The sequence below is a fragment of the Megachile rotundata genome, chromosome 8 (assembly GCF_050947335.1).
Source record: "Megachile rotundata isolate GNS110a chromosome 8, iyMegRotu1, whole genome shotgun sequence".
Classification (NCBI taxonomy): domain Eukaryota; kingdom Metazoa; phylum Arthropoda; class Insecta; order Hymenoptera; family Megachilidae; genus Megachile; species Megachile rotundata.
In genome coordinates this window covers 18,095,175-18,121,771 of record NC_134990.1, presented here as the reverse complement: position 1 = coordinate 18,121,771, position 26,597 = coordinate 18,095,175, and the positions used below count along the sequence as shown (strand labels likewise).

At 35.2% G+C, this 26,597-nt stretch overlaps 5 protein-coding genes and 1 long non-coding RNA gene across 20 annotated transcripts; 3 read left to right on the top strand and 3 right to left on the bottom strand.

Annotated features, from left to right (window-relative positions):
* Positions 1 to 291: 291 nt before the first annotated feature.
* On the bottom strand, positions 292 to 6,110 carry aub (aubergine). 3 transcript variants are annotated; one of them, XM_012297171.2, is made up of 11 exons: positions 5,952 to 6,110; positions 4,662 to 4,860; positions 4,392 to 4,421; positions 3,966 to 4,053; positions 3,614 to 3,721; positions 3,335 to 3,543; positions 3,056 to 3,241; positions 2,787 to 2,957; positions 2,433 to 2,712; positions 1,990 to 2,345; positions 292 to 1,815 (listed from the first exon to the last, which is right to left on the bottom strand). In XM_012297171.2, exons 2-11 carry the CDS (start codon positions 4,842 to 4,844, stop codon positions 766 to 768), a joined length of 2,661 nt encoding a protein of 886 aa, XP_012152561.1. In that variant the 5' UTR covers positions 4,845 to 4,860; positions 5,952 to 6,110; the 3' UTR covers positions 292 to 765. The 3 variants fall into 3 exon arrangements, with proteins under 3 accessions (XP_012152561.1, XP_012152563.1, XP_003708345.1); XM_012297173.2 differs by lacking the exon at positions 5,952 to 6,110 and adding an exon at positions 5,344 to 5,482; XM_003708297.3 differs by lacking the exon at positions 4,392 to 4,421.
* On the top strand, positions 2,267 to 3,027 carry LOC143265087 (uncharacterized). Its single transcript, XR_013039250.1, has 2 exons — positions 2,267 to 2,404; positions 2,794 to 3,027. It is a non-coding gene; the product is annotated as an uncharacterized LOC143265087 (long non-coding RNA).
* Positions 6,111 to 6,451: 341 nt separating the features above from the next.
* LOC100877149 (HEAT repeat-containing protein 3) lies at positions 6,452 to 9,209 on the top strand. Of its 2 annotated transcripts, XM_012297168.2 has the most exons (7): positions 6,452 to 6,643; positions 6,713 to 6,870; positions 6,948 to 7,208; positions 7,282 to 8,231; positions 8,379 to 8,661; positions 8,741 to 8,914; positions 8,993 to 9,209. In XM_012297168.2, the coding sequence occupies exons 2-7, from the start codon at positions 6,727 to 6,729 to the stop codon at positions 9,101 to 9,103; spliced, it is 1,923 nt and encodes a 640-aa protein (XP_012152558.1). In that variant the 5' UTR covers positions 6,452 to 6,643; positions 6,713 to 6,726; the 3' UTR covers positions 9,104 to 9,209. The 2 variants fall into 2 exon arrangements, with proteins under 2 accessions (XP_012152558.1, XP_003708346.1); XM_003708298.3 differs by having other exon boundaries at positions 6,452 to 6,870.
* On the bottom strand, positions 9,147 to 15,806 carry LOC100882572 (uncharacterized). Of its 6 annotated transcripts, XM_012297164.2 has the most exons (8): positions 15,527 to 15,806; positions 15,059 to 15,192; positions 12,307 to 12,633; positions 11,492 to 11,562; positions 11,142 to 11,394; positions 10,927 to 11,055; positions 10,566 to 10,842; positions 9,147 to 10,496 (listed from the first exon to the last, which is right to left on the bottom strand). In XM_012297164.2, exons 3-8 carry the CDS (start codon positions 12,498 to 12,500, stop codon positions 9,537 to 9,539), a joined length of 1,884 nt encoding a protein of 627 aa, XP_012152554.1. In that variant the 5' UTR covers positions 12,501 to 12,633; positions 15,059 to 15,192; positions 15,527 to 15,806; the 3' UTR covers positions 9,147 to 9,536. The 6 variants fall into 6 exon arrangements, with proteins under 6 accessions (XP_012152554.1, XP_003708310.1, XP_012152555.1 ...); XM_003708262.3 differs by lacking the exon at positions 15,059 to 15,192; XM_012297165.2 differs by lacking the exons at positions 15,059 to 15,192; positions 15,527 to 15,806 and adding an exon at positions 13,229 to 13,361.
* LOC100877379 (activating signal cointegrator 1) lies at positions 11,588 to 22,435 on the top strand. Of its 6 annotated transcripts, none has more exons than XM_076535139.1 (12): positions 11,588 to 11,874; positions 15,266 to 15,332; positions 19,413 to 19,509; positions 19,579 to 19,691; positions 19,754 to 19,872; positions 19,938 to 20,037; positions 20,117 to 20,384; positions 20,458 to 20,761; positions 20,856 to 21,019; positions 21,087 to 21,208; positions 21,284 to 21,475; positions 21,551 to 22,435. In XM_076535139.1, exons 3-12 carry the CDS (start codon positions 19,442 to 19,444, stop codon positions 21,625 to 21,627), a joined length of 1,527 nt encoding a protein of 508 aa, XP_076391254.1. In that variant the 5' UTR covers positions 11,588 to 11,874; positions 15,266 to 15,332; positions 19,413 to 19,441; the 3' UTR covers positions 21,628 to 22,435. The 6 variants fall into 6 exon arrangements, with proteins under 6 accessions (XP_076391254.1, XP_076391253.1, XP_076391255.1 ...); XM_076535138.1 differs by lacking the exon at positions 11,588 to 11,874 and adding an exon at positions 13,962 to 14,189; XM_076535141.1 differs by lacking the exon at positions 11,588 to 11,874 and adding an exon at positions 14,219 to 15,030.
* On the bottom strand, positions 20,797 to 26,416 carry tamo (PUB and ZnF_RBZ domain-containing protein tamozhennic). 2 transcript variants are annotated; one of them, XM_076535135.1, is made up of 6 exons: positions 26,133 to 26,416; positions 26,008 to 26,076; positions 25,652 to 25,792; positions 25,380 to 25,579; positions 25,122 to 25,301; positions 20,797 to 25,046 (listed from the first exon to the last, which is right to left on the bottom strand). In XM_076535135.1, exons 3-6 carry the CDS (start codon positions 25,782 to 25,784, stop codon positions 23,706 to 23,708), a joined length of 1,854 nt encoding a protein of 617 aa, XP_076391250.1. In that variant the 5' UTR covers positions 25,785 to 25,792; positions 26,008 to 26,076; positions 26,133 to 26,416; the 3' UTR covers positions 20,797 to 23,705. The 2 variants fall into 2 exon arrangements, with proteins under 2 accessions (XP_076391250.1, XP_003708349.1); XM_003708301.3 differs by having other exon boundaries at positions 26,008 to 26,149.
* Between the last annotated feature and the right edge of the window lie 181 nt (positions 26,417 to 26,597).

Here is a 26,597-nt window from a genome sequence, read left to right as displayed (position 1 = left end):
ATCTAAAGGCGAAACATGTAGTCTACAAATTTCAATGGATTTTTCAATTGCACTTTTAATCATTTTGTTTTTAAAAACACTTTATTATTAAAATAGAATGTTACATTTATCATATGTAAGATTTACAATACGTAATTCTATGTTTAACCTCACAATGTTCCATAGAAATCTTTTATAGCTAATATTCTTTTGACGAACACAATGTGGAGATTAATAAAATGAAGTATAGTCGCTGAACCATTGAAGTCTTATTAACATTAACATTAATTAGAAATATATTAACGCCCGGAATTTAAGATAGTTTTTATTCACAATACAAAACTATTTAAAAAAAACTAGGTCAACAGATATATATGAACATAAAGAAAAACAAAACTAAGATAATACTGATCTTGTTGCACCAATTTATAAATCAGCTATCATATGTGTTCTTTTCTTTCTCATTTTATTCTATTTCAGCCTTGATTTAAGTCATATTAAATGCAAAAAAAAAAATATGGAAAAAAAGAAAATAAAACGTCATCCAAATAGTTTACGTAACTTACGTAATACTTCGAGATAACTTGTATCTTTACAAAATACGAAAAAAAAAGAAAAAAAAAGTGTTTAATTATAAAAAAAAATAAAAACTAAAACAAACATTTGTACTTATATATACCCTTTGGAAATATCTTTAACAAGTACTCTTGCAGATCAACTTTTACTTATACAGTTGTATAAGTAGCTTTAACATATCTTGTATCAAATATAAACTCTATAGGATAATTAGAGGTAATACAATAATGTTTCCATTTGTGTACTTGGTGAACGGCGTATGAACTGCGCTACCATAAAAGCCAATTTATGAGCGTACTGGCAAGGCGCTGGTACTCTTACAGTACCTGACCAATTGAAGTACATATGGCATAATTTATAAGTAATTCTTTGTAACTGGTCTGCTTTCCAACCAGTTGTATCGGCAATTACGTTGTAAGCGCATGGCGTTACCGTACCTTGCCATACACTTTGAGATACGATATAAAAGTCGTATCTCATCGGATTTGTAACTACGTCATCGACTACGGTGCCTGGTGGAGGATTTTCTTGATTATAGAAGAAACGAGTATTAATACGTTTGGTAACTATTACAAATGCCATTCGAACAGGATTATCTCCATAAATTTCGTTCAACTTTGATTTTAGTTGTTCCAATTCGTGGTCACGAACATGCGGAACTTGACCTTCACCTACGCCATCGCGATAAATTACGATATGCGACGGAAAACACTTGTTTGCATTTCTGTAACAATGCAAAGCTTTCATCATATTTACAGAGAACTGATTCGACAATTCTTCACCCGAATTATGAGCGCTTACTGCACTGAAGTATCTAGTTAAACCTTTATCAAGCGATGCAACCATAGCACCGAAATCTCGGCTTTTATCACTTGGATCGTGACACACGTCGAAACCGACAACCATTAAATTAATTGGCGGTAATTCCACGCTCCATGGAGCACCACCAAGTTTACAAGTCAATTGGATCGCTACTTTGGTAGCGATCGATCTTACGCCTTTAGAGTTGAGATTTTTCGCAAGGAAAACTTGTGAGGGTACAGGCCGGTCAACGATACATTTCTTTTTAATAGCACTGTATCGATCGGCTCGATTGTTCAATACCAAGCAGAAAACTAATTCAGGATTAGAAGAACTCATTATCCTTTCGAGGGTATCGGAATATGTGTTGGATCGATCATCGTTGATATCCCAATATCTAGGGTTCTCGATTGTACAACCCATTCCACGTGCTGATTCTTGAAGCATTCTGATGAATTTCTGTGAAATCGAAGATGCATGTGATAACGAATACAATTTCAAAGGTTAATTTGCTTTTATATAAAATAGTTGGCTAGTGGAACAGCGAAATAACAAAATAACGAAAAAGTGATAGAAAATAAGATATAAAAGGAATAGTGGAAGTTAATTGTACAGAATTTAAAAGTATCTCACCTCGACTTCGTGTCTCATACGATGCATGCAGATTAAAACCCAGTTAGATAATTTGGCGGTATTAAACAAAGCTTTATTATGTAATTCCCGCGTCCAGTCCGCTGTCTTGCCCGCGGAAACGGGACGATTACCTCCGAGAATTATTTTTTCCGGCGGTAACGCACGACCTGTTATATTAACAAGTTTATCGTCAAGTTTCAGATTCCACTCATCAAGTTCTTGACGTATCGCGCTTTCACTATGAAGTCGTCTATTAAAAGTCATTAGTTTGGCTATACGTGATTTGGGAGATATTCGAGTATGTTTTGCTAATGCAGCCATCAAGTGGAAATTCTCTCGCATATTGTCAGTTAAACCTACAATACAGATACAATGATTAATCGATATATTCTATAGTATGTTTACAATATAACTGGTATGAATTTGAAATATAAAACAAATACCTGTTGCACGACATAATTCAGGAACAAGATAGACCAATTCGGGTTGACCTGCATGACGTTCTTTCGGTTTTAATCTTGTAACGAGCATTGGTTGACTGTCATTTCTTATTCCGATCCGATATTTATTTTGATAGTAATCTTTATAAGATATACTTTCACCACTTCGTAACTTGAAAGTAGAAGTGGGATTTGTGTCGTAATCTATGTCAGTTATACGATATGTGTTGTTATTATAATCCGTAAGAACAACAAGACCGGTAACTTGCCTTTCGAACGATTCCTAAGAATAAAAGTTATTTAATGCGCATGTACAATAACCAGCATTGGAATTATATTATTAATTAATATTCTTACTTTCCAGGAACGAGAATTTCGCTGATAACAATCATTTAATATATCGAGTACAGTTTGTTGACGCATAACTTTGTGTGTTACTTCAGCGCACATAAGGATATCATTTTCGTGCTGTCTAATGGAAGTAAGGTAGCCAGGCCAAAGCTCTAATCTGAATTCTTGTATTTCTACCTATAATATAATTAGATATTATTCAAATGAAATACACGCGCTTTAAAATAATAAATAGCTGGATAACATTGCTATTATATACATATATACATATATACCTTGCTACGAGCGTCAAAGTAATCCCGTCCAACAAGCTGAAGCTTCAACAAATCCAAACATTTGCGCATTATTATATTAAAAAATTGAAGATACTGTGGATCATTTCTCATTAATTCTCCAACAAGGCGTATAGTGATTCTAACATTGGCTCCGTCTGATTGTCGTGTGGACCAAAATTCTTCTACCTAAAGTAGTAATACACATATGTATATCATATATTCTTTATACACACTATACACGCTTGATACGAATAAAGTTGATTTAATAAAAGATTATACATCATCTGCCCGCCTGCTTGAATAAAGGACAGTTCCATCGAAGACGTACGCTCCGAGTTTCTGCTTGTGAAGCTTGAGTAAACCTTTCCGCACTACGGTGCGATCTTCATCAGGAGCGAAATCGACTCGGTACTGATATAGACACCAATTCGTGGTAGTCAATAATTTAAAATAGTTAGACTGCAACTGTATTATTGGTCCGCTAGTACCTAGAAATTAGATGTACGCAAAATAATTTTACTCCCCTTGCATAAACATACAATTTATTAATATACTAACCCTTTTTGGTTACGAGGCTCGAAGGTCTTGTAAATATTTCTACAGGTAACTGCCGTCGACCTCGCATAGCTCCTCTTCCAAGCGTTGGTACATCGCCCCCTGCGCCAACTACAAATAGTTTTATTGTAGTGAGCATGTGTATAATACATAATACAAATTTAAATACGGTTGTGTTGAAAATTCCTTTAGGATTGTAAGGATTGTAAGGAGAAAAGAAAAAAGAAAGAAAGATGTAGAGAAGATGATGCGTTGTAAATGTCTTAGTGTGTATAATTTATTAATTAAACTTAATTTATCGGTCCGAAGAATGGAATGAATGTTACTGCCAAATAGTGGATTTTGCTGGACCTACCATCCATTTTTTCCGAGGTAGCTTCACCTGCATATCCCGGTCCGCTGTCGCCTCTAGGACCTAAGCGTTCCACAGCGCGTGTTGTCGGCTGTGACATCAACGATTTGCAAATAGTTAAATATGTTTGACAGAAACAGACTACTGAAATTAATACTTTACATTAATAGTAAAGAAGATGCGATGTTTAAAATAAAAGTATACAGACATACGTATATTGATATTTAGTTTTGTACTCTGTACAATATGATTATCTTGTGTAATATATACATAGTATATAGTACAATGTACAAGATTATTACACTAAATTTAAAGTTATACTAGAACAATCAAGATACTACTAATAAAATAAAATACACAAATTTTGCATAAATAATAAATAAACAAGACAACTACAAGAATACATTAAACAATAATATAAACACTAACCTTCACCGTGCCTTTTACTTTGGAATAACTCTACACAAAAAAAAAAAAGAATAACATTTAAATCATAATTTCTTAATAAAATTACTCTCCGAATATATCAGCATTATTTCTTCCAAATAAATACATCGTTTGCTTATTTTCAAACAAAAAGAGAAAAAAAAATGCACTAAATAATAATTCATATTATGAATAGATTGTAACATTGAAAATAAAAAAATATTTAATTAATATATTGTAAATGACAAATACTTTCTGTATGTTTTCGGTTACCTGTTGCGGCTGTTGTGGTCTGGAATACGGCGTTTGTGAAGATGGACCTGGTTGCGGTTGAGATGGTCCAGGTCTGCGACTCCAGGCACCCTGAGGCTGAGGGTACTGAGTCGGCATTGTAGGTTTTTTATCATCTTGACCTCTTCCACGCCCACGACTCCTGCCCCTACCTTGATCAGCCATGATCGATAGCACTTATCTATGAAAATTTGAAGAAAATTATAACATAATTGAATTAATTTGTTGCATTAAAATAGCATTTTTATATTCGCTTCATTTAGAAACCAAGCATTGTATACATTAACGTATTAATGAAAGAACAATCTAATTTTTTTCTGTAGGTAAATGTATATTCTTTTCCTAATTTGAATGTAATGATATTGCATCACAAATTGTTTCATTTTGATATATTACGTGTAAAGAAACATTTGCAGGAAACTCTCTTATCATTCAACAATATTTAATTTTGTTAAACAACTTCAATTTATAAAACCGTCATCATTATTATCAACTTTTTTTTATATACATTTATAAAATGTAATCACCAATATTACATACGTCTATTATAAATAACAATAGCGACTATAATGTAGACCGGCGTTATGTGATTAACAAAATTAAATATTTTTGAAAAAGAAAATTCTGTCAAGTACTTTCTCTACGAAATATTTATACTAATTACCAAACGAAGATTAAGGAGACACGCAGTGACCATTCAAATGTTTCACGTTCTACACGACAAAGCACGTAGTTAAACCGATATAGACAATACCGGTCAACTGAAAGTTGAACCACCCGGCATCTTATAAAAAAAAACAAAGAAAGAAAATAGAACTAAAGAAACTAACTGACAATAATCATATAAACACCGTAACTTTTTTTGCTAATAAAAAACAATCATATTAAATAAACAACTAGAAACAATTGACGAAAAGTTACAAAAATTAGCACTCAACCCATTATAATGTGGTCTTCAATGTGAGATGAAAAGTTCAACATTCGAATTCTTATTATTATTATTATTATAAAAACCAAAAAATCTGTTAACGCATAACTTATTCAATATTCCGATAATATATTTACTTTTTACAAAATCAAAGATTTATATAATTATTTAAAAAGAAACTGAATTCTGATACTTTGTAGTCGTAACAATGAATATTTACACCATAAATAGTCTGTAAATGAATCAAGATGAAAATCAGTAAAATATAAATCAACAAATAAAGCAACTATTTTTGTCAGAGCTTTATAAGATTAATTTACAAAAATCAAAATAAATTTACTCACTTAATCGATGTATTTTCTGATTTTGGCAAAATTTGCAAGTAATAATAGATAAAAACAAAAAACTTATTGTCACGTTCGCTATTGCGAGCTAAAGACTAGCGTATCCTCGCGCGTGCACATTCCTCATCTTTCAAACATAGACAAAATTTCGTTTACCCAAGCTATCTCATCACGCATGCGCCAGAAAAAAAAATACGAAAGCTATTCACTTGTTTCAGTGCTGTATTCGATTGAAATTTTTTTAGACATTTCTGTTTCTTAAAACATATTTCGATATTATGTAAACGTGATGTGTCCACTTTAATCATGAACAACGTAGACAAAAATATTCTCCAAATATTAATTTTATTTACTTGTATACGTCGAAAAAAAGTGTAAATGATTTATAAAAATTTGTTAACGAATGTACGCCATAGATACGGGTATGTAAGCTTTTAAAACGCATGCGTGAAACGTCCCACCACATATGCAGCGCAAGGAATTATGGGTAATTTCTTGCTACTGAAATTTCAAAAATACATTTAGAGATCATCGAAGGGAAATGCTTTTTTCCGATTGGTCAGGACGTTCCTCGATGCTAATTGGTTGTTAAAATGTGAGATTGGTAGGACCAATGAAATAAAAATAAAAAACCATTGACTAATATTTTTAGTCACTAAAATCACCGAGGAAAGGAAGATAACAAGAAACACGTGGGTTTCGCGTAACCTTTTTGAAATGTATTAAAGCAAGATACCTATTGAAAATTTGTGTGTTGCTAGTGCATTGTTGGAAAATGGGAAAAGAGAGAAGACAGAGGAGAAAACCTCATAAAGAAAATCCTACGGGCCTTCCGTCTGTTAAGGATTTCGAAGCGTTAGAAGATGATAGCAAGGTTAACAATGTTTCAGAGGTTGCTTTACAAACAGCATACGAAGAAGTTAGTTCCTTCATAAACGAAATTCTTGTTTGTAATTTTACATGGATAAATGTAATAATTAATATGTGGATTTATAGATACAATCTGCTAATGTTGGAGAAAAATTATCCGGTTTGCAAACGTTAGAATCAATGTCTTACGATTCAACGATTGCTGTACAAGTTGCGACAGATGGAATTGCTAAAATGATAGGACCATTGCTTATCGATCCAAATGCAACGGTGAGAGCCTATAGCGCTAGTGCTTTAAGGCATATCGTGGACAATGGAAAAACTGAAACGCATGCAAGTTTATTAAAAGATGATATTATGACGCCATTGTGTAGTTTATTGAAGAACGTAAGTTTATAAAATAGCCAGATACGGTAACGTTTGTCATTCTAAGAGGTAATAATCAACTCGTTATTAATAGTATTACGCAGAATGGGAACCGAAATCTGACCAGGACAAGGAAAGTAACGTCAAAGCAGAAGAGGATGCATTTATTCAGGTTGTCACGTTATTATGGACGCTATGTGAACATAACGAAGATGCGGTAAAAATTGCTAACGAAGCGGATATTGTTTCAATTTTGAAGAAATTTTTTGATATCAATACTTACAATATAGAAATTACTACAGTAACGGCACAGTGTTTATTGTCTTTGTCCGAAGACAATCCCACTGCTATTAAAAAACTTTGTAGTTGCGAAAATATTATTTCTCGATTATTAAATCTTGAGACGGGTAATAACGATGTTGCTGATTTGATTTATCTTAAAACTGCTATTAGCGGATTAATAATTAATATAGTAAACTTGATGGATAACGATACGACCGATATAGTACAGAGAGTAATATGTGTGCTTTCCGATACACTCTCCATTGATTGTAAACAATTGTTGTCCGATTTAACATCAATTTTACCTCATAAAAAGAATGATTACTCGGATAGTGCAAAAAAGAAAGTACAGACAAATAGAAAAATTCTTAGCGCGCAGCAACAAGCATTAGAAATTTTAGCTAATTTATGCGTAGAAGATCAAGAAAACGATGACAGCAACGATTCCGATATAAATGATATAGAGTTTGAAATTGATGGGGTAAACGATGTTTGTATGGATGATAAATTATATAATAAAACAAGTTCTTCTCTATCACCGGAAATAATCGAAGTTTTTAATAGTTGTAATACATTAAAAAAAGTATGGGATAAAACTGTAGCCGTGGATAAAGATACAGCAGAAATATTGGAACAAAACGTGGAAGGAGAAGCTGTTTTGAAGCAAATGCATATACTAAACTGTAGAGCTTATTTGTGCTTGAATAATTTGATATCGTGTCTAGAAATGGATACACTCGGTGGTATAGAAAATATATATAGGTAAAATATTGATAAAACTTTCCTTTAAAATTGTGATTTTGAAAAAAAAATATAATAATAATAATAATAATAATAATAATAATAATAATAATAATAATAATAATAGAAAAGAAAAAAAAGATTTAATCACGATGTTTCGAAATTTAGAATGTGGTGCAATATCGGAACAGTTGTTTTCAAAGATGCGAATCCAGACGATACCGAATTGTTAGAATCTGCTACCGCAGCTATGAGAGCAGCCCTCGAAAAATTATCCGAGGCAGAAGTAAACGTTTTTAATCAATTAACGTTAAACGATATTCATCCGATGTTAAATGGAGAACGTCAGTGCAAAGATCCTAACATTCGAGTGAATTTGTTGCGAATATTGGGAAACTTAGCTACAGTTTTAACGAGGAATAACGTTACCGAATCGAGCGAATTAATTAAAGTAAGGATCAGATATTTAAATCGAAGTTTGATCGTTAATAATCTTTTTTTAAAAAAGAGTATTTCTTTTTTTTTTTTAGCATATATCCATATTTTTGTTGGACACTTGCCTGAACGAGTCAAAAGTGTGGGTAATGGCAGAATGCATGGATGCCATAATGGACATATACGCGGAAGATGATAGCGATAAAATAGCGAGCGAAACGAAATTGATAGAAAGATTGTACGGTCTGGTACCACTTTTTAAAGACAAGGTAAGATATTCTTTTTAATAGTCTGTTTTGGCGAAACATAGTTTCTGCTATCGATGTAACCGCTACTGATTTGAACAGATGCGACAACAACGGAAAACATTAGGGGATAACATTGCGGTAGTGTCTACGGTTAAAAACAATATCATGAGGTTTATAAAGTACAAGGAAAAACGAATGAGGCATGTTTAAGAAGCTCGCATCTAAAAAGAAGGAAGTAACATTATAAACGTAATAAAGTTTTCAGACTTTATTCTGTATCAATAAATAACGAAAGACTAAATAAGTTTGAGATAGATACGGTCAGAGTTTCATTTGTTTGTAACCAGGCTCGAAGCGCGTACACGCCTAGTAAACGCCTAGTAAACGCATAGTAAGGATCGTTAATCTTTCGAGGTATTTACAGAAGAAGGTATCTCTTGAAAAGTACATACAACTACATGCTTATGTAATAATCGTTGTCGACGGACAGCGCTTAATCAAAAAATCGATAAAAATTCTATGTTAAATAAAGGCACATGTACAATATGTCTGCACAGTCTTTACAGGATGTTTCGACTAAAATTAACGAAGTTGATTTAATTTCGAAGCCGAAACAATTGCAGAATCTCGTAAGACGTAGGTTTTAAAAGGATTTGCCTCGGATCGAGTGAAAATTGTTTCGTGCATCGATCGATGTCACGTCCGATCGTGACTCGTTCAGATTCAACGAGCTGTGTCTCCTTGGTTTCGGTATCGGATTCACATCTTCGAGGATTTCGGGCTTTTGCCTGATAGGTTCGGAAATGTGAAGCTCGATCACTTTCACCGGTTCTCTGTGCGCAGTTGTGGGAACAGGCGACTCGTTCAATCTCACCACGCGAATGTCTTTTTGTTCTTTCGGGAATTCCTTAAATTCTATTTTAATCGCGCTCGTATCATTTTCATTTTCCACCATGTTTTGGAAAAAGTTTCGACGATTCGCCTGAATAGATTGCCTGGTGTTTTCGTGCAAGTCGTTCGCATCTTTTTCTTCCGACGAATCCCTGGAAGCGTTTCTCGTCTCGAGAGCCTTTATCTGCTTCTCGATTTTCTCGATTTCATCTTTTACCGAGAAGCTATCGCTTCTAGATAACGCATCTTCGGATAACGAACCATCTCGATCAACGTCTTTGATAATTTCTATGTTCTCGTGAGAAGTTCTGTGATACTCGACCCGAACATGTTCGTTTTTCTCCGCGGCATCCTTCGCGGCATCCTTCGCGGCATCCTCCTCGTTGTCCGGTTTCTTCGACGTTTCTTCTTCTTCTTTCGTTGTCGAGCTTTCCAATTGATCCCGTTCCTTTTCTATTACATTCTTCTCCTTAGATGCTTCCATTTCGTACGAGTTTGCGATATTCTCTTTATCTTCCGTAGATTTAATCGAAGCAATTTCCGTAGCGATTTCTTCCGACGGCTTGTTCTCGCGATCGGTATCGGTGTCGACGATATTGGCCTGTTCTCGATCAAAATTTTTGCTTTTCTTCGTCATCTGGTCGATGTTTTCGGTAACCCTTGCTATATCGCTTGGCTCGACTATTCGAAGCTCTATGTTAGGCGAAACTTGCTGTCGAACATAAGAGAAAGAAGAGGATGACGAAGTTTCAAGGTTTTTAAAAACGGTTTCGCAACTTACCTCGGTGGTGTCTAGTTTTTCTACGCGACGCGGTGGCTGTGGTGCTCTACGTTTTTTACGACCGTACGCGCTCATCGTGCTTCCAACGGATACGCAACTATTTATCGAAAGATTCGACTTTCTAACCGCATCCTGGGAATATCTCTTGAACACGTAATCCTCGGGAACATTTTCGTTCTCGTCACATAACGTGACGTCGCCCGATCGACTCGCTTCCTCTTCCGAATCCACGGCACTCGCGTGCGTCCTTTGCGACGATCTGTTACCGAATCTTCGCCTGTAACGTACATTACATATCGATATCGTCGATCGGATCGATCAAACGGAAACAAGTAATATCTAACGAAAGGGAAATTCTTACAAAGGCGGTACAGGCGTTCTTTCCTGCGTTTTCTCGCGAAGCGTCACACTCCCATTCTCCTGCGGACTCTTATCCTCGAAGTTCAACGGTGGTATTTTATCGGTTGGTTTTGGACTCACTTGACCGAACCTGATAATCGAAAGTAAACGACGTTATCGTATACGAGGTATTATTAATTACGATGTTTTCGCGAGGAGAGAGAAAGTACGATTCACCTTCTCGCGGGTGGTTTTGGAGTGAGATCACCCATGATGGAAGCGGTAGTGTCCTGCGGACTACCGTCGTAGATTCGAGCAGGATCACCGTTCACGGTCAAACTCGAACCGTATCTCGAGGCTGAATTATCTAAAGTATATTTTCTTCGTCTCGCCAAGGTACCGAGTGCCTCGTCGAACTCCTGTTGATCCTTGGTCGCGCGCGTTGCCGGCATCGGTTTCGCGTAAGGCTCTCGTTTGTAGGTCGACGAAACTGTAAAAAGAGTATAATCGAGCAACTTTTATTTCAAGATTCTATCCTATTTCCTAAAAAATACGAAAATTTATAGACAGTGCGTTTAAACAATCACCCGTGGTAATCGTGGACCTCTTCTCTTGCGCTTCCGACTTGTCTTCTTTTCGTTTACCGAACAATCCGTTCCTGAAAACAAATGCAAACGAGTTTCTTATTCGTGAAACGCCTCTTACCAACGCTAGTAAGTCCGAATAATCGTATCGTACATCGATAGATTAAAATTTAATGCCGGTCGGACAACGGACGATTTGTTAGTCGATCGGTCTAGCTAAAGACTCTTCTGTAGGAATAAAAGAGATAAGAGACGAGCGGTAGTAGTAGGGGACACATAGCGTAAGAGACGATGCGCTAATTTCAGTGAATTATTAAGCAGACGTTAGTTTATTTGGAGCGTCAATCAGAGCAGAACTGTTTCGATGGACGGAAAATATAGTGGAGGTAAAAGCAACATTTCACCGGCGACTACTCTCGAACGAGACGATGTTCCTTCAAATTTCTACCAATGATTTTACGAATGTATATATTATGAATATATTTTAAATATATACTCGATCTTAGTTTCGACGTAATCGTTATCTAACCGGTGAAACGAATCGATCAAAGTAGTCGGACCGTTTTGGCTGGACGAGAATGTAAAAATTGGAAAACTGGGCTTGAAATAGAAAATGTTTCGATTGTCTGCTACGTTCTCTCTTATTTGCAACGTTTGGATCGCAGCCAAACGCAGGTACGAGTTGCGCGCGATTCTTTCGCCGCGGGAATAAGTTCAAGTTCAACAAACTCGCGAGTCTAACTTTTCGAATCGATCGGATCCAACAGATTTTTGTCTGTTACAACCGTAAGCCGAGGAGTCGAGTCGATCGTATTTACCAGGTGGATTTGATAGAGAAGCTGTTCGATCTCTTCTTCCTGCTTCTGCCGAAGGTCCAAAACTTGTGCTTCGAATCTTTCGTTTTTCCATCGCGATACAGTGGAGGCTGTCCGTTGGTCACTTCGTCGTTGAACGGATTCAAGTGTTCCGGATAATCGTAGATGGAAACGCTCGGACGTCTCGAACGCGACATATTTTACTGTCCTCGGTAACTTTTCCAATTTGATCTCGATCCAGGGCAACGAGATATCGTGTTCGCGACGTCGTAACAGGGTTCATCGATCCCTCCTTGTCATCCTGCTGTCTCGTTATCCTCCTGAAAATACCTACACATCCCGCTATATTAGATTTCGCGTTAACCCGCGAAGGTTAGGTTAACGAGCCGTCTAATACCGGATTACGAAAATAGACAGCGACACATACAGTTTTACGTAACGTTTGCTCGATTATGCATCTTAATCGATGGACTTGCTTCTTTCCGCGTATTAAATTACGTCGATCGTTCTGCCAGCGTATTCGATAATCTCCGCTTTACAGAAATTCCTAACTGTTCGAACGAGTAAATTTGAAGTTTCGAAGATCGGAAAAAAGATGTTCGTTTGCGACTAACAATACCGATGAAAAAGATAATAGAGCAAACGTATCGCGCGTGCATGGCCGGTGACAAGCAGCGACTAACGAACGCAATTAACGCGATTAGCTCGCGTTACGCGCGCGGTTCGTTTCCGATCTGAAAACTTGGACAACCGTTAACTAGAACCTACTATAATTTAAAAGACTTAGTTTATTAAGAGACTTCTCTGTTCTCTTTTTCCGTGGAGCACGCTAATCGTCGAGAAGGCCAGCGCTAATCGAACAAACTGTTTCACGCGTTTCGACGTTTTCGTTACAATCCCATATCTTTGACCTATATCTATTTACCGAACGTCTACTCCCCGTCTCTTGTCACCCCGTGTCGCGTTTACGAGGGCCAACGCGCGCATTCGACTATCGTTTTACAAACAAGCTTAGAGACCAGCTTAGTATACCAGCAAGTATAGAAAGAACGAGGCATGACTCGAAACGGAACGAAATTCTTATCTTGCTCGAACGCCTTTCTTTATTCTCGAAACAAACTACTGTGCGTTTCAATGACTCACTGTACGCGATCGCGACACGACAACACGGTTTATGAAATGCTCGGGGACAAAGTCGAAAGTCTATGGAAGAGAGGAGAAGGAAACGGAAAAAAAAAAGAATCTTTGAGACGATTTACCGATATCGCCGCGAATCTCGTTGGCTGTTACCCAAAAGTACAGAGACGAGATACCGGAGGAAATTCAAGCAAGTATTTTTAGGATGTTGAACGCAACCGCGCGCGATGGATCTTCGCGCTACAGACTCGATAAGAAAATTTTTCTTTAAATAGCGCTCCGTTATTTCCGTTCGACGTAAGAATGAAAAGGACGCGTTGCTTTCGGTCGCGACGCGAACGTCTTAATTAGAATCGGTGTAGATCCGAAGTAGTCCAGTTAATAAAAATAATCTTTTTAACGTTATCCGTATAAAAAGTATAGGAAATTATTACTATTACTCTTCTGATGAGCGAGTAAGGACACGAGGTCTCGTGAAACTTAATGACCGATATGTGTGCAAGTGTGGTAAGTTAAAACCGCGGTTCAGATTTATCGATCAGAATTTCAGTTTCGCGTGACACGTAAGTAACTGGAACAACCTTTTGTCGATATACATAGAACCGCATAGATTTCGTGCGAGGATTTCATGGAAATTTCTTCGACCGAAATTGTTCGCGATTCGCGATAGAAATTTCTCGTAAAGTCGAAAGACGATTTTAGCCTACGGAAAACGCTAGAGGGAGACATTCTGGATCGACTAGCGTAAGGTAAGTCGCGCTCAACTTTCATGTAAATTAGTCGCGAATGAACTTGACTTTGTCCCAAGTTGTCCTTCCGTTTCAATGGACACTCTCGAACACTCAGGGGGGGGGGAAAACGATTCTAATTAATAGAGCCAACTGCCTTTCGAATAAAACTTCGATAGAAGAATTATTAGGAAAATTATTATGAAAAAAGTTGGCATCGTTGAGAACGTCGCACGCTCGGTGTCACTAGAACGATCGGTATTGCATTTTATATTTTCCCTGGCAATGCACGGAAACGCTAATCGATACCTTCTTAACTACATCTCCGCACGAATAAGCGAAGTAAAGAAATAAAAATATAAGAAGAAAATAGTAAATATAGGTAAATCCCCGTGCTTCGCCGGTGTTTACTGTTTATTCAAATAAATAAGCTAATCGAAATAAATACGGGAGAAGGTAAAAATAGCGCTTACTCCTTAACGGTCGATCGTTTAGCCGCGAAACGAGCGAGCGTGAACGAAAGAAACTGAGCGACGCGACCAATCGAAAACGCGATGAAAAGGTTGATAGGTTGAACGGAACCCGAAGCCCGAAACGTGTCCGGCTAAATTATACGCGTCGTCATGTAGGTCAGTGAATCGCAGCTCGAAATGATCGTGCACTGGTTATGTTACACGCTACGAACGCTATCTACGTATTATACGGCCATGAAAAAAGAAATGCTCAAGAAATTGAGTCCGTCTTTGTCCACTTGAAGCTATCAACGTCGTTCTTGCTTCGTAACGGTTGAAATTTGCCGACCCGACCAAGTGGCTATATCGAACGATAACTCGCTGTTAGTCGCACCTCGTCGACGCTCACGGTAATTTCGAATTCCGAAATTTTCTTACATTTACACGATTCTCAGCATCGTTTGTTCCCTTCGCGATACTCGATACCGTCGATACCGTCGATACCGTCGGGTATTCGATTTACACGGCAAGATTAATCGGTGACGTCGCGATAAAAGTTTTTATCGTCGAACCTGTAGTCCCGCGAAAGAATACGAATTATTAAGATATAATTAAGATATAAACGTGTAACCGTATCGTTTTCAGTTTCGACAAACATTAACGGCAATGGACAACGGATGCACGCGATAGTCGACGTTTCCGAGGAGAACACGTTAGTACATTTGCTATTTAAAACGATTCGATAGAACGATCGATTGTCGCGACACGCGCTACCTGTCAGCCGAAACCGTAACTCCTTGCGTCATACGCGATAAAGCGAATCCTCTATCTTTTCCAATACGTTTCATTATATGTAATAAGGAAATTTTCTACCGATTGCTATACGATTCTAGTTATAACACTTACGTAAGGCTGTCCGAATAATTACGAGTTGCTACGAAAAATGTTGGAAAAATCTTATTCGATGATCGACGACCGACGATCGACGATCGATCGCTTTCGACTTCTTCCGAATTTACGCGTCTTCGACGCTCACTGTTTCGCTCACTGTCCGAATTTTAAAAGAGAAACACGAATAGCACCGAAATACAGCGTGCGACAGCGTGCGACATCGTTCGCGAGAAACGCGGACCGCCTTAACGCGACGGAGTTTGCCGGTCGACTGTGCTCGGTTGCATACGGCATACGGCATACGCGATCGGACTTTTTCGACCAACTTCGGCCACTTTCGAACGTTGCGGCAAACTTCGCGCCTCTCGCCTATCCTGTGTTCCGCGCACGCGATTCGACGATTCGTGGCGGTCGATTCGAAAAAGTGTACATGCATCTATCGTGGCGTCGCGTGCCCAAAAGTATCTGCGATTCCTTTAAAATTAACGAACAAACGAACCCTTATCGTGCAATCTAACGTTATGTTCGCTGTAATCGAGCAACTTACCAGCAGAACTAAAGAAATTTCCGATTCATCGATGCCATATCGCTATATCATTTTCGTTCTCTTTTTCTTTTCGTCGATCGTCGAGTTCGTAAACGAATTACCACGCGTTACGAATTATACGATAATTTCGCGTTTACCCGTGCTGATCGAACTAATGATCGAATACGTACGCTGCCGATACTGGTTTACCGTTTACGTGGGCGTTAATGGAACGTGCATAGAAAGTTGTCGAAGAAAAAATGCAATATCTAGGTAAATTGTGAATAAACCTTGCCAGACGAACATTATCTTTTATCTTATCTGCTCGCGGACGAATCCGCGATTACTTTATCGCTACGATATATGCATCGATTTAATGGTAAACTTTGAAGAAAAAAAAGGTGCGATTACTTTTTTCTTCTTTAGCGAAAATAATTCGTTGCTCGATTCTTCGTTTAGTAGAAGTTTTTCGATGCATCTAAGGAAAGGTAAATACATTATTCATCAGTCGTGCAGATTATCCGCGTCTGCGAGCTAAATTAATTCCACGCTAGTTCTTAATTTAGAATATATTCCTTCGCGTTATTCGCAATGGCCGTTTCCTCCGCAATTATAGCACAGCATCGATAGCGTACGAGTCAAGGAGCAAGCTAATCTTTTTCAGCCATCGGTTATCGCCTCGATAAACGTGAAAATTAAAAGAAGTCGAGTATAATAGCGCAAATAAATACGATATCTTGTTCGTTCAAGCAGCTCGTTGTATTTCTGTAGATGACGGCTGCGTAAAGAGACTGTATCGACGACGATAACAAACCGAACAGAATTATAACTGAAGAATTTTTACGTGCCTCGACTATTTCTCGATACGAATTACTAATTTTACCGATCACGATTGCTAATAGTCTTCGTTAAAGGTCTCGGAGCAACGATTCGTCATGATTATTTTTAATCGGCGATTCATCGTCGACTAAAACGCGTTCTAGCGATTCGCGCGTATTAAACGATATTCTTTATTCGATCGAAACCGATAGTGTACCTACGTATTCGCGTACACTCGAACCTCGGCTATTTTATCTTCCACTTTATCTCGATTTCATTTTCCACCGATCCTATCGAATCGAACTGATAAGATACCTGCAACGCTGTATAACTGGATATCGAGTTATCGAGCCACGTTCGCTTTCGTCCCAATGTTTACGATCATAACTTCTTCCATCATTTCTGTAACAGGATATTAATTAGTGGTACATAGAGAAAGTTTACGATTCTTGGTATCGAATTCCGATTATAGGTATAAAATTATTTTTAACTGAGAATAAAGTAAATACCGGTACGACGAGCGGAAGAGTAGTGCGATGAACTGCTGAATGTACAAGCAGAATGTAGTTGATTGAGTACGACGATTTATTGAAGACGAGTCGAAATTGTCTATACCGGCGTAGACCTTGAGACGATAGTTCCAAAGGGTGCAGGATGGAACCGTGAATCTGTTGAAATCGTTTCGACTTTATTATCGTATAATTCGAGCATTGTACGTGAGAATAATGAAGATGCCTTTCAACAGCATCCGACCAAATGAAACCGTCGATTGAAACTAATTATCAAATGATCTCGATGCGGAACGATATAGAAAGTTCATTGTACAGAAATCTTTTATCGTCTAACAAGCCAATCGACTTCGTAACGTGTCTACGGAATAAATAACCGATAAAACAGCTATTACTATTTATTTTCCCTGAAACTTCCTTCTTATTTCGAAAATATCCTATAACATAATTAAAAATGTTTCATTTATTCAAGAATCTTACCTAGACAAAGAAACATCGGAAATTTCATTGTTTTCCTATTCGTTCGGTCTTATTGACAAATATTCGTTGAAATCGAATTACGATACGCATCGTGATCAATCTTAATAGAACAACTAGCGAGATGACCTATTTACGTTCTCTTCACCCGAGTGCATGCAGCTGCACTAAACTGCAATTTCTATTGCCGCTTAATACTTTAAGATGGTGTATGTCGAATTTAAATATTTCATGTTTCTAAGTTCTACGTCTACGATATTCCGTTATCCGTGCGATGCGACATTAATCTATTTCGATCGCAGTGCAACAGGAACCTAACTTCTAAACACGTGGAATGGTTATTTCTTGAACGCTTCCTTCTTCGTTTAACGGATGTTCGAACAACTGACAAATTACTTGATCAACGGAACGAGCGTTAACGATTACCAGTCTACGATCGTTCCTAGAAAGAACAATAATTCCCATAGTAATTGTTACATTTCTTTATCATTAGATATGCTATTAACCATAAATCCATAAATGTGTTTAAAATGGAATACGAAATACGTAACCGTCTTCGATATTTTTTCATTGCTATGAAAATTTTCTTTAGAAAAATATTTATATAAAAAATAAATGTCATACTTGTGCGATATAAACGTGCATATCCTTCTAAAGAATGCCGAACGCTAATGGAACATTCTAATGGATCCGTGAAACGCAACAATAATATCGGTGTGATGCAGTAATTGTTATGTAACACCGGCTGAAATTGAGACAGCCGGCTTATGTCTGCATGACTACGTGACTCTGTCGACACGTACCAATGACTAGCTATGCAAATTTAACTGCAGGAAGATCCATTTGTTAAACGTTCCGAAGGCCTCGCGTTAACCTACGCAAATTTTTTAAGTTCCGCAGCTGGAATACGTAGAAAAATTATTCTGACTTAACCTAACATTTCAATTTAATGTTTCGATAAGAAAAATTAACCCAACTTTTTATTCTATACTATCGTACTTACTGTACGCTTAGCGTAATTTATCGTTAAATGACTATTTTCATTTTTTTTTCTTTACTATATTGTTCATTCTATAATGGTAATATGATATTGATACCCCATGCTGAAATCATCTCGATTGAATTTTAACATATATTTATACCGAACAGCCATTATAAATTTTCAACCGTGATGTAGTAAATAAAAATAATGCATAATCTACTTTATGCGAATGTAATTTAAACTTCAAATTAAGTACAGATTTGGCCTGTAGGTGCCACTATTGTCCATTTTCCCTCGAAAAGTTATGTAATTACGTCATATAAAATATTATTTTCCGACCTCTATAATCCAACTTATAAAATTTTATAATTGTAAATTTCCAAAGACGCGATAAAAATTCTAAAATTTAAAAGTCTAAAGTTCCGCTTTCCTGTTATCCACGCGTCGAGAGTCTCTGCGATACGGAACTTAAATGAAGCAGCCTGACCAACACTGCGGATTTGAAATAGTATATATACATATATATTATGATCCCGTACTGGACAACATTGGAATTGTTCATATAAAAAACGTTATTTTATTTTGCAGGAGCTGACATTTATTAACGTAATAAAAAAATGGAAAGGTGGTTACATGAAAATTTATCTAAAATTTTAGATTTCCCGGTATCGGATGATATTACAAAGTAAGCATCTGTAAAAATTACTCGTTTCTGTATAACCAAACTGGTTAATTAATATTATTTGTCTTTTAGATATATAATGCAAATACAAAATGAAAGAGATCTCGATGATTATTTCAAAAGTTTCTTAGATAATAACAATCCAAAACACAGGCAATTTATTATAGACGTGAAAAAACGACAAGGTATAGAAGATACATTTATTACAGTATTTAATGCGTTTTACTATTCTGTCATATTCTTTTAGCGTCGAGTAAAGGCCAGACCGGTTATAAAAAAGTAAACGATACAGATGATACAAGGAAAAAGCAAAATGAAAAGAAGAAAGGGAAATTAAAAACTAAAGAGAAACAAGAAAATAAACAGGTACGTTGGTATGTTATTTTATTACCATATTCCAGGGAAATGTAACGTAACTAAACATTATTTAGATGCAAGAAGTTGTTAAGGCAGAGAAAGTAGAGAAACAGAAACCCAAGTTTATTAATCTATACACCCAAGAAGGCAAAGATAGAGTAATTCAGTTAAAAGGTATGCTAAGGCTATAAAGAGGATACGAATTATCGTGTAATTGTAATACGGCGATATTAATTTAGCTATATTTTATTAGGGAGACATAAATGTGATTGCGAGGCAAGAAGGCACGCGTTGATCAATAATTGTTACAACTGCGGTAGAATAGTTTGTACTCAAGAAGGAGCTGGTCCGTGTTTTTTTTGCGGAGAACTTGTGTGTTCTCCGAAAGACCAAACCATCCTTTCTGCCAATAATAAACAGGCCGATAACTTATACAATAAATTAATCAATCAAAAACCTAGCAAGAGTTTAGAAGAATCTATAAAACAGAGGGACAAACTTATTGAATATGATCAAAGCGGGTATGTATTGTACAATTTCGGTTAAAAACAAATTACTAATTAATTAAAATTGAATGTTTGTACAAATTTACAGGATACAATGTACAAAAGTAATCGACGACGAATGTGATTATTATCAGTCGAACAACATATGGTTAGATGTTAAGAAACGTGAGAGGTTACAAAAGTTGGAAGAAGAAATGAATGCGATAAAGCATATGTCGCGTTTAAATAAAAGGACAAACATGACATTTGATTTCATGGCTAGAAAAGTGGTCGAAGAAATTCCAGATGATGATTATGATGAATACGATGAACAAATTCAAGCTATTTCTGAATCGATCAATGATGTTCAAAATTCTACTGTCTGCCCGGACATAGAATTTGATCGTCCAATGGTAAAGATATTGTTAATGTTATCTTAATGTTCAGCAAAAAAAAAAAAAAAAAAAAAAAAAAAACTACTAAATAATTTACATTATTATTGTACAGTACATTGAATTAAACGAATCTGAACCACGAACACAAAAAAGAAACGTCCCTTCTAAGATCAGAAATATTGTACAGGATAAAGAGTATCTAGAAATGACAGATTCTGGATTGTGTTTGAGTATGCATCAGCCTTACGCGTCCTTATTAGTAGCTGGGATAAAAATGTAAGATTCGGTTCAGTCAACTTCTCAAATATATAATACAGTTCTTAATTCTTTGTGAATGTTATAGTCATGAAGGTCGAATATGGTATACATCGCACAGAGGAAGATTATGGATTGCTTCAACATCTAAATCACCAACAATGGAGGATATTTCAAACATGGAACATTATTATCGTGTATTAAAAGATGGTTAGTATAAATTTAAAAACATCGGTCTGTTCTCGTTATAAATTTTATTTGTTACTAACTTTTATATTTTTTCAGAAAAAATCATATTTCCCGAAAGCTATCCAACCAGCAGTTTACTAGGCTGTGTAAACGTTGTTGATGTTCTGCCTCAAGAAGAATACCGAAAATGTTATCCTGAAGGAGAAAGCGATAGTCCTTATGTTTTTATATGCGAAAATCCTTGTACATTGCCAATTAAATTTCCAATACAAGGAAAGAATAAAATTTGTAAGTATTATCATAAATTTATCCTGTGAAGTAACCCATAAAAATAATTTCGATGATTTGTTTTATCGTTTTTAGATAAATTGGATGAAAAAATTCATCATGCTGCTCTTAAGTTGTTAGAAAAATGTACGAAAGGTACAAGTAATCGTTAAAATATATTTTAAAGTACATGAACTAAAGCACATGTAACATAATGCTGTTATTTAAAACTACAAAGTGAATTAAGCATCTTTTTATAGCGTATATTAAATATTATTTATTAATTTGTACATAATAGAATATATTACAGTATAAGCATAGTTTACTTTATATAGATCAGAATAGAACAAGCTACTTGAAAACTTTTCAAGTATCCTGTTCTTGTCCCGACGTTCATTCCTACCTTAGAAGATGCCTATTGATTCCATATTATTCTTTCAGATTATTTTACGTGCGTTCGATGAAAAAATATTAGCAGCTTTCTTTTATTTCGTTTAAAATACCAGACTGTATTAATAGTAAAAGTAGATTTTGATAAAGTTGTTCTTTTTTTTTTCTTCTTTTTTACATAAACATAGCCTGTATATTTGAAGTACAAAGAGAACATTTTTTAAGCGAAATATATCGTTATAAAGTTTATTATTCTTAATAATTTTGAGAATAACAATAATGTTCTACAAAATCAAAATAATGAGTAAATTGATAAATTAATGTTGAAAAATTTCAAATATACACCTATCTCTTTTTAACACTTAAAAGAAGTAAAGGTATAAAAATGAAATTTTTTACTTACAAATTAATTCAGAACTACCCATTACATGCAATAAAAGGATACTCGGTTATCGTAAATACATCGGTAATGTAAACATCGTAATACATTATTTAAATATTTAAGATAGAAACCAGTTTTTGAAAATAATAAGTGTACAGATATTAATCGATGTATCAGGAATGTACAAATAAATACCAAACTATTTTCTATGGGTTTCAGTGTACAATTAACGATCACCTGTTGCAATATTAAAATCGAATATTGAAGACGCATTAACAGGACACAAATACGATAGACTCGGATCATATTTTTATTAATCAAGATATCGTGCAATCTCTCTAGTATCGAGTAATTTACATTTGCTTCCTAAATGAATCTATAAAATGGTAATATTGCACAGTCAAGAAAAAATGATTAAGACATTAAATCCAAGTAAATTGTATCAGTTTTTCTTTAAAATCATTTAATATTTGTCAAATTTAAATCGTGCCATTTTTTTAAAAATAATTAACTTTATGGCCAACATTATATAGACTAGGATTCGAAACATGAAGAAGGCGATTAATATTCTTTCTTATTTTCGATTTAGGTAAAACAACAACGTACAATTTCCAATAATTGCTCGGCAGTTAAAACAATTGATTTTGTTATGTCAACATTAATAAAAATTAACAAATAGAAAACAATAATTTACAATTTGACAAAAATAAAATAAAATCTTATAACTTTGCAGTATACCTTTGCAATACACACTATAACAATACCAATTTATATCTCTTTTCTTCTAAACAACATTCCAATACATATAACATACAATTATTTTTCTGCTTTCTTTTTCCGTTTTATTTTTGTTATGGACATCAGTATATATGTTGTATAATAAATAATTTTCATATTATTCGTGGTATTACAAACTATTTAGGCTATCAAATATCGATGATGAGTTTTTAGTTGCCTAACTTTTACATAAACACATGCAGATACTTTTGTTAAACGTTCAGCGAAAATAAACAATTTCGTAATAATTTAATCGAGTAATAGTTTTTTAATTACTCTTTATTTTAATTTTGATTAGAATCAAAATGTATTTCTTATCCGCATATGTTTATTTTTATTCTGTCCAAACAACAAATAATAGGCCATCACAATATTATCATAATACTAATATATCCATATCACAAATCTACTTGAACAGTTTTAAATAAATACTTTTATATTTCCGTTATACATGTGTTTTGAAAAATTTTAAATTCGATTAATATAATGGTAATACTTTAAAAATTCTTTTCTAAATCAAGTGATCAGAAAAAAATGTGTTACTACTTGTACCAAATGTTGTAAACTGGTACACGTATTTATCAACACTTTCTTTCAAACACCTTAAATATTAATATTAGAATAGTATCAAGTATCCGGGCAATGTGTTCACCATTTCTATTCAGTTTAAATACATATATAAAATTTTACCAATTAGTTTATCTAAATATAGGTAGGTGAATCTTTTAAGCTGGTGCCACACGCATCACAGATGGAAACGTTCTTTTCATTAACTAACGTACATTTTGGACATTCTTTCCCGCCACTTGCTAATGGCTTATCCTCGTTTCCTTTATGCCTCGATTTTCCGCACATTTCACAAATTTCTTTCGACGAAGAATTCAGATAAGTGCAAGTAGCACAATTCCATCCCACGGATGCATTTTCTTTTGCATTTTCTCTTTCCGAACGAGAAAGTTCCAAGTTTTTTAATGTATCTGCAATTTTGACAATTTGATCCGATGACCTATGAGAACGCTGAAGCGGAAGTGTTTGACTACCGTGTTTTTTCTCTTTGTTATGAGAAGATAAATGATTCTCGGAAAACGTATCGTGATACTTATTGGAGTCCATTAAGTCAAAAGAAGAAGACTTTTTTTTGAAAGGCAACGTATCGTGATGATGCCGACCGTTTGTCATACCCGAATCTATTTCATTCACATCGATTCTGCCACCTTTATTTTTATCAAAACGATGCGTACTAAATTTCTCATCGCTATCATTATGTTTATATAATTTTTGTTTACCCATTCGCGAATCATACTCTCGTTTGTGTAATACGTCCTCTCGATCTCCAAGATCCTTAGAATATCCTAAACTTTCTAGATTTCTATATACAAAATCCCACGAATCATAATTATTTTTCTCGCTGACCGATTTCGTAAATTTCTTATCTATCCTTCCATAGTCGTAATGGTTTCCGTCACTAGATTGTCTTTTATAAAAAACTACGTCATCCAAATCTGATATTCGATGAGAAGACTTTCGATTATGTAATTTATCATAATTCGCAACAGATACTGGCATATCAAGCTCGATTAATCTACACGTCGGTACTCTCGTGTATGCTGGCATTGTAGTATAATAAGGATTAACACCGCTTAAATATTTGTTGCTGTGTGGCAAACATCCATAGGCACTACATCGATTGACGAAACCGTGATCCATTGGCTGAAAATATCTGTAATTTCCAGGTATTGTATTTGTATCTTCTATGTACCGATAATCTGACTGGCATGCAGGCATTGGCATATTATAATTGGGAGGCATTATGTGATATGGAACTGACGGCGATGCTGCATCTGTACACGTGGGTTGTGGATAATGATATTCCCTATAATTTTCTGCCTTTGGCCGATTTTGATGCATTTTTTCAAGAAACCGATAATTTAACGCTCTAATCGCCTGCTCCGGTGTACCAACATGATTTTCTCGAAATTCTAAGACTTCCAACCATGAGATGGTACAATTCTGTGAAACATTCTCCCATATTTGTTTTAAAATCTGTATTTAAGATAATTAATCCGATTAAATAGGTTTCATAAAAATTCATTTCAAGGTTCGCGTATCCAATATTACCTGACATTCAACAAAAGCAACGATCGCGTCTCTGCTAACGCTAGACACCTTATCAGGGTCAATAGGACCTTCTAAAGTGAGTACTCCTAACCCTGTATGTTTGTATCCCATTTGTTCAAACATTAACTCTGCCCCAATTAAATTTGCTTCTACCTCGTGTTTATAATATCCACTGTAAGTCTAAAGAAACAGAAACAAATTAATTTGATATTTTACATTGTTGTAGGATCACGTATAACAAATTTTAGAAATATTAACCCTCAAAGTTCTATATTCTTTCCTCCATGGTTGAGCCAGAAGATTGGCAGCGTATAGAGAAATAGCGCTCCAGGCAGTTACAGCTCTATATCCGCTAAAATCTTGTAACGTAGCTGCTGATCTATGTAATATATCTGCAGTTTCTTGAAATACGTATTTGTTTTCATTTGGAACAAGGCAAAGGTACTCTTTGATAAAACCTTCAACATATATGATTGAATTTATTAAAGTTAACCATTTAATTTCTTTGCTACGCATTAAGTAAAATTTACCTTCTAGTTTGTGACGCTGTTGCAATTTCAAAGGACTATCGTCCGTTTGTAAATAAACCAAGTGACTTTGCTCTAATTTTGTACTAATTTCCTGTAATCTATCTTTACCTTTCGTTATTAAGTCATTCGCCATTTTTGTCACTGCAAGAACATAATTTACAACGCTACTCCTTTTGTACTTCTGTCATTATTGTATATTAATGTTTAAACTAATTTGCAGAAATGCAATAAATACTCAAATATAAATGTTAGTATAACTGATATATAAATTTAATTAATAAGAAATAATATAGGGATGAAATAAATGTAAAACAAGAAATAGATAATCGATGTTTAAGAACAGAGATCTTTCGCACCTATTACAAAACCCTTTAGAAATGCAGTTTTAGATTAAATTCTTGATTCAAACTATGGCTAGCTCCAACCTAAAAATAAATCCTATATTTAGAAGCACTGCTACAGTGTTTACTCTGGGAGCTACCATAATATATCCTCTATTTGGAAGGCACCCCATCTCAAATAAAAACGTCCATTCAGTTTTTTACATATTACATCACTTCATAAACAGTAAATATTTTTCTTCGCCACTGTTTTCTTGGTTAGGTTCACACTATATCACGACCACGAGATAAACACATACTAGAGATCCAAGTAAAATGAATTTTTTAAAATGTGTATAACATAATAAAAACATGGTTGATATTCATGTCCAGCAAGTGACCTCAACTTTTAACAAACTCCAACTTGTATTTGCTTATGTGTGTATATGTAAAAGGCATATATGGTTCATGTTGTTGTTTACATCAAACTTTTATTTGGTTATTTTGAAAACCTTATGAAATCTGTTTGGACAAAATTGCAAAATCAGGCTCCATACCGACCTAGACTAAAGTTCTGAGAATAGCATGCAAAAGAAATTATGGCGAAATATTACTTTTTAACAAAA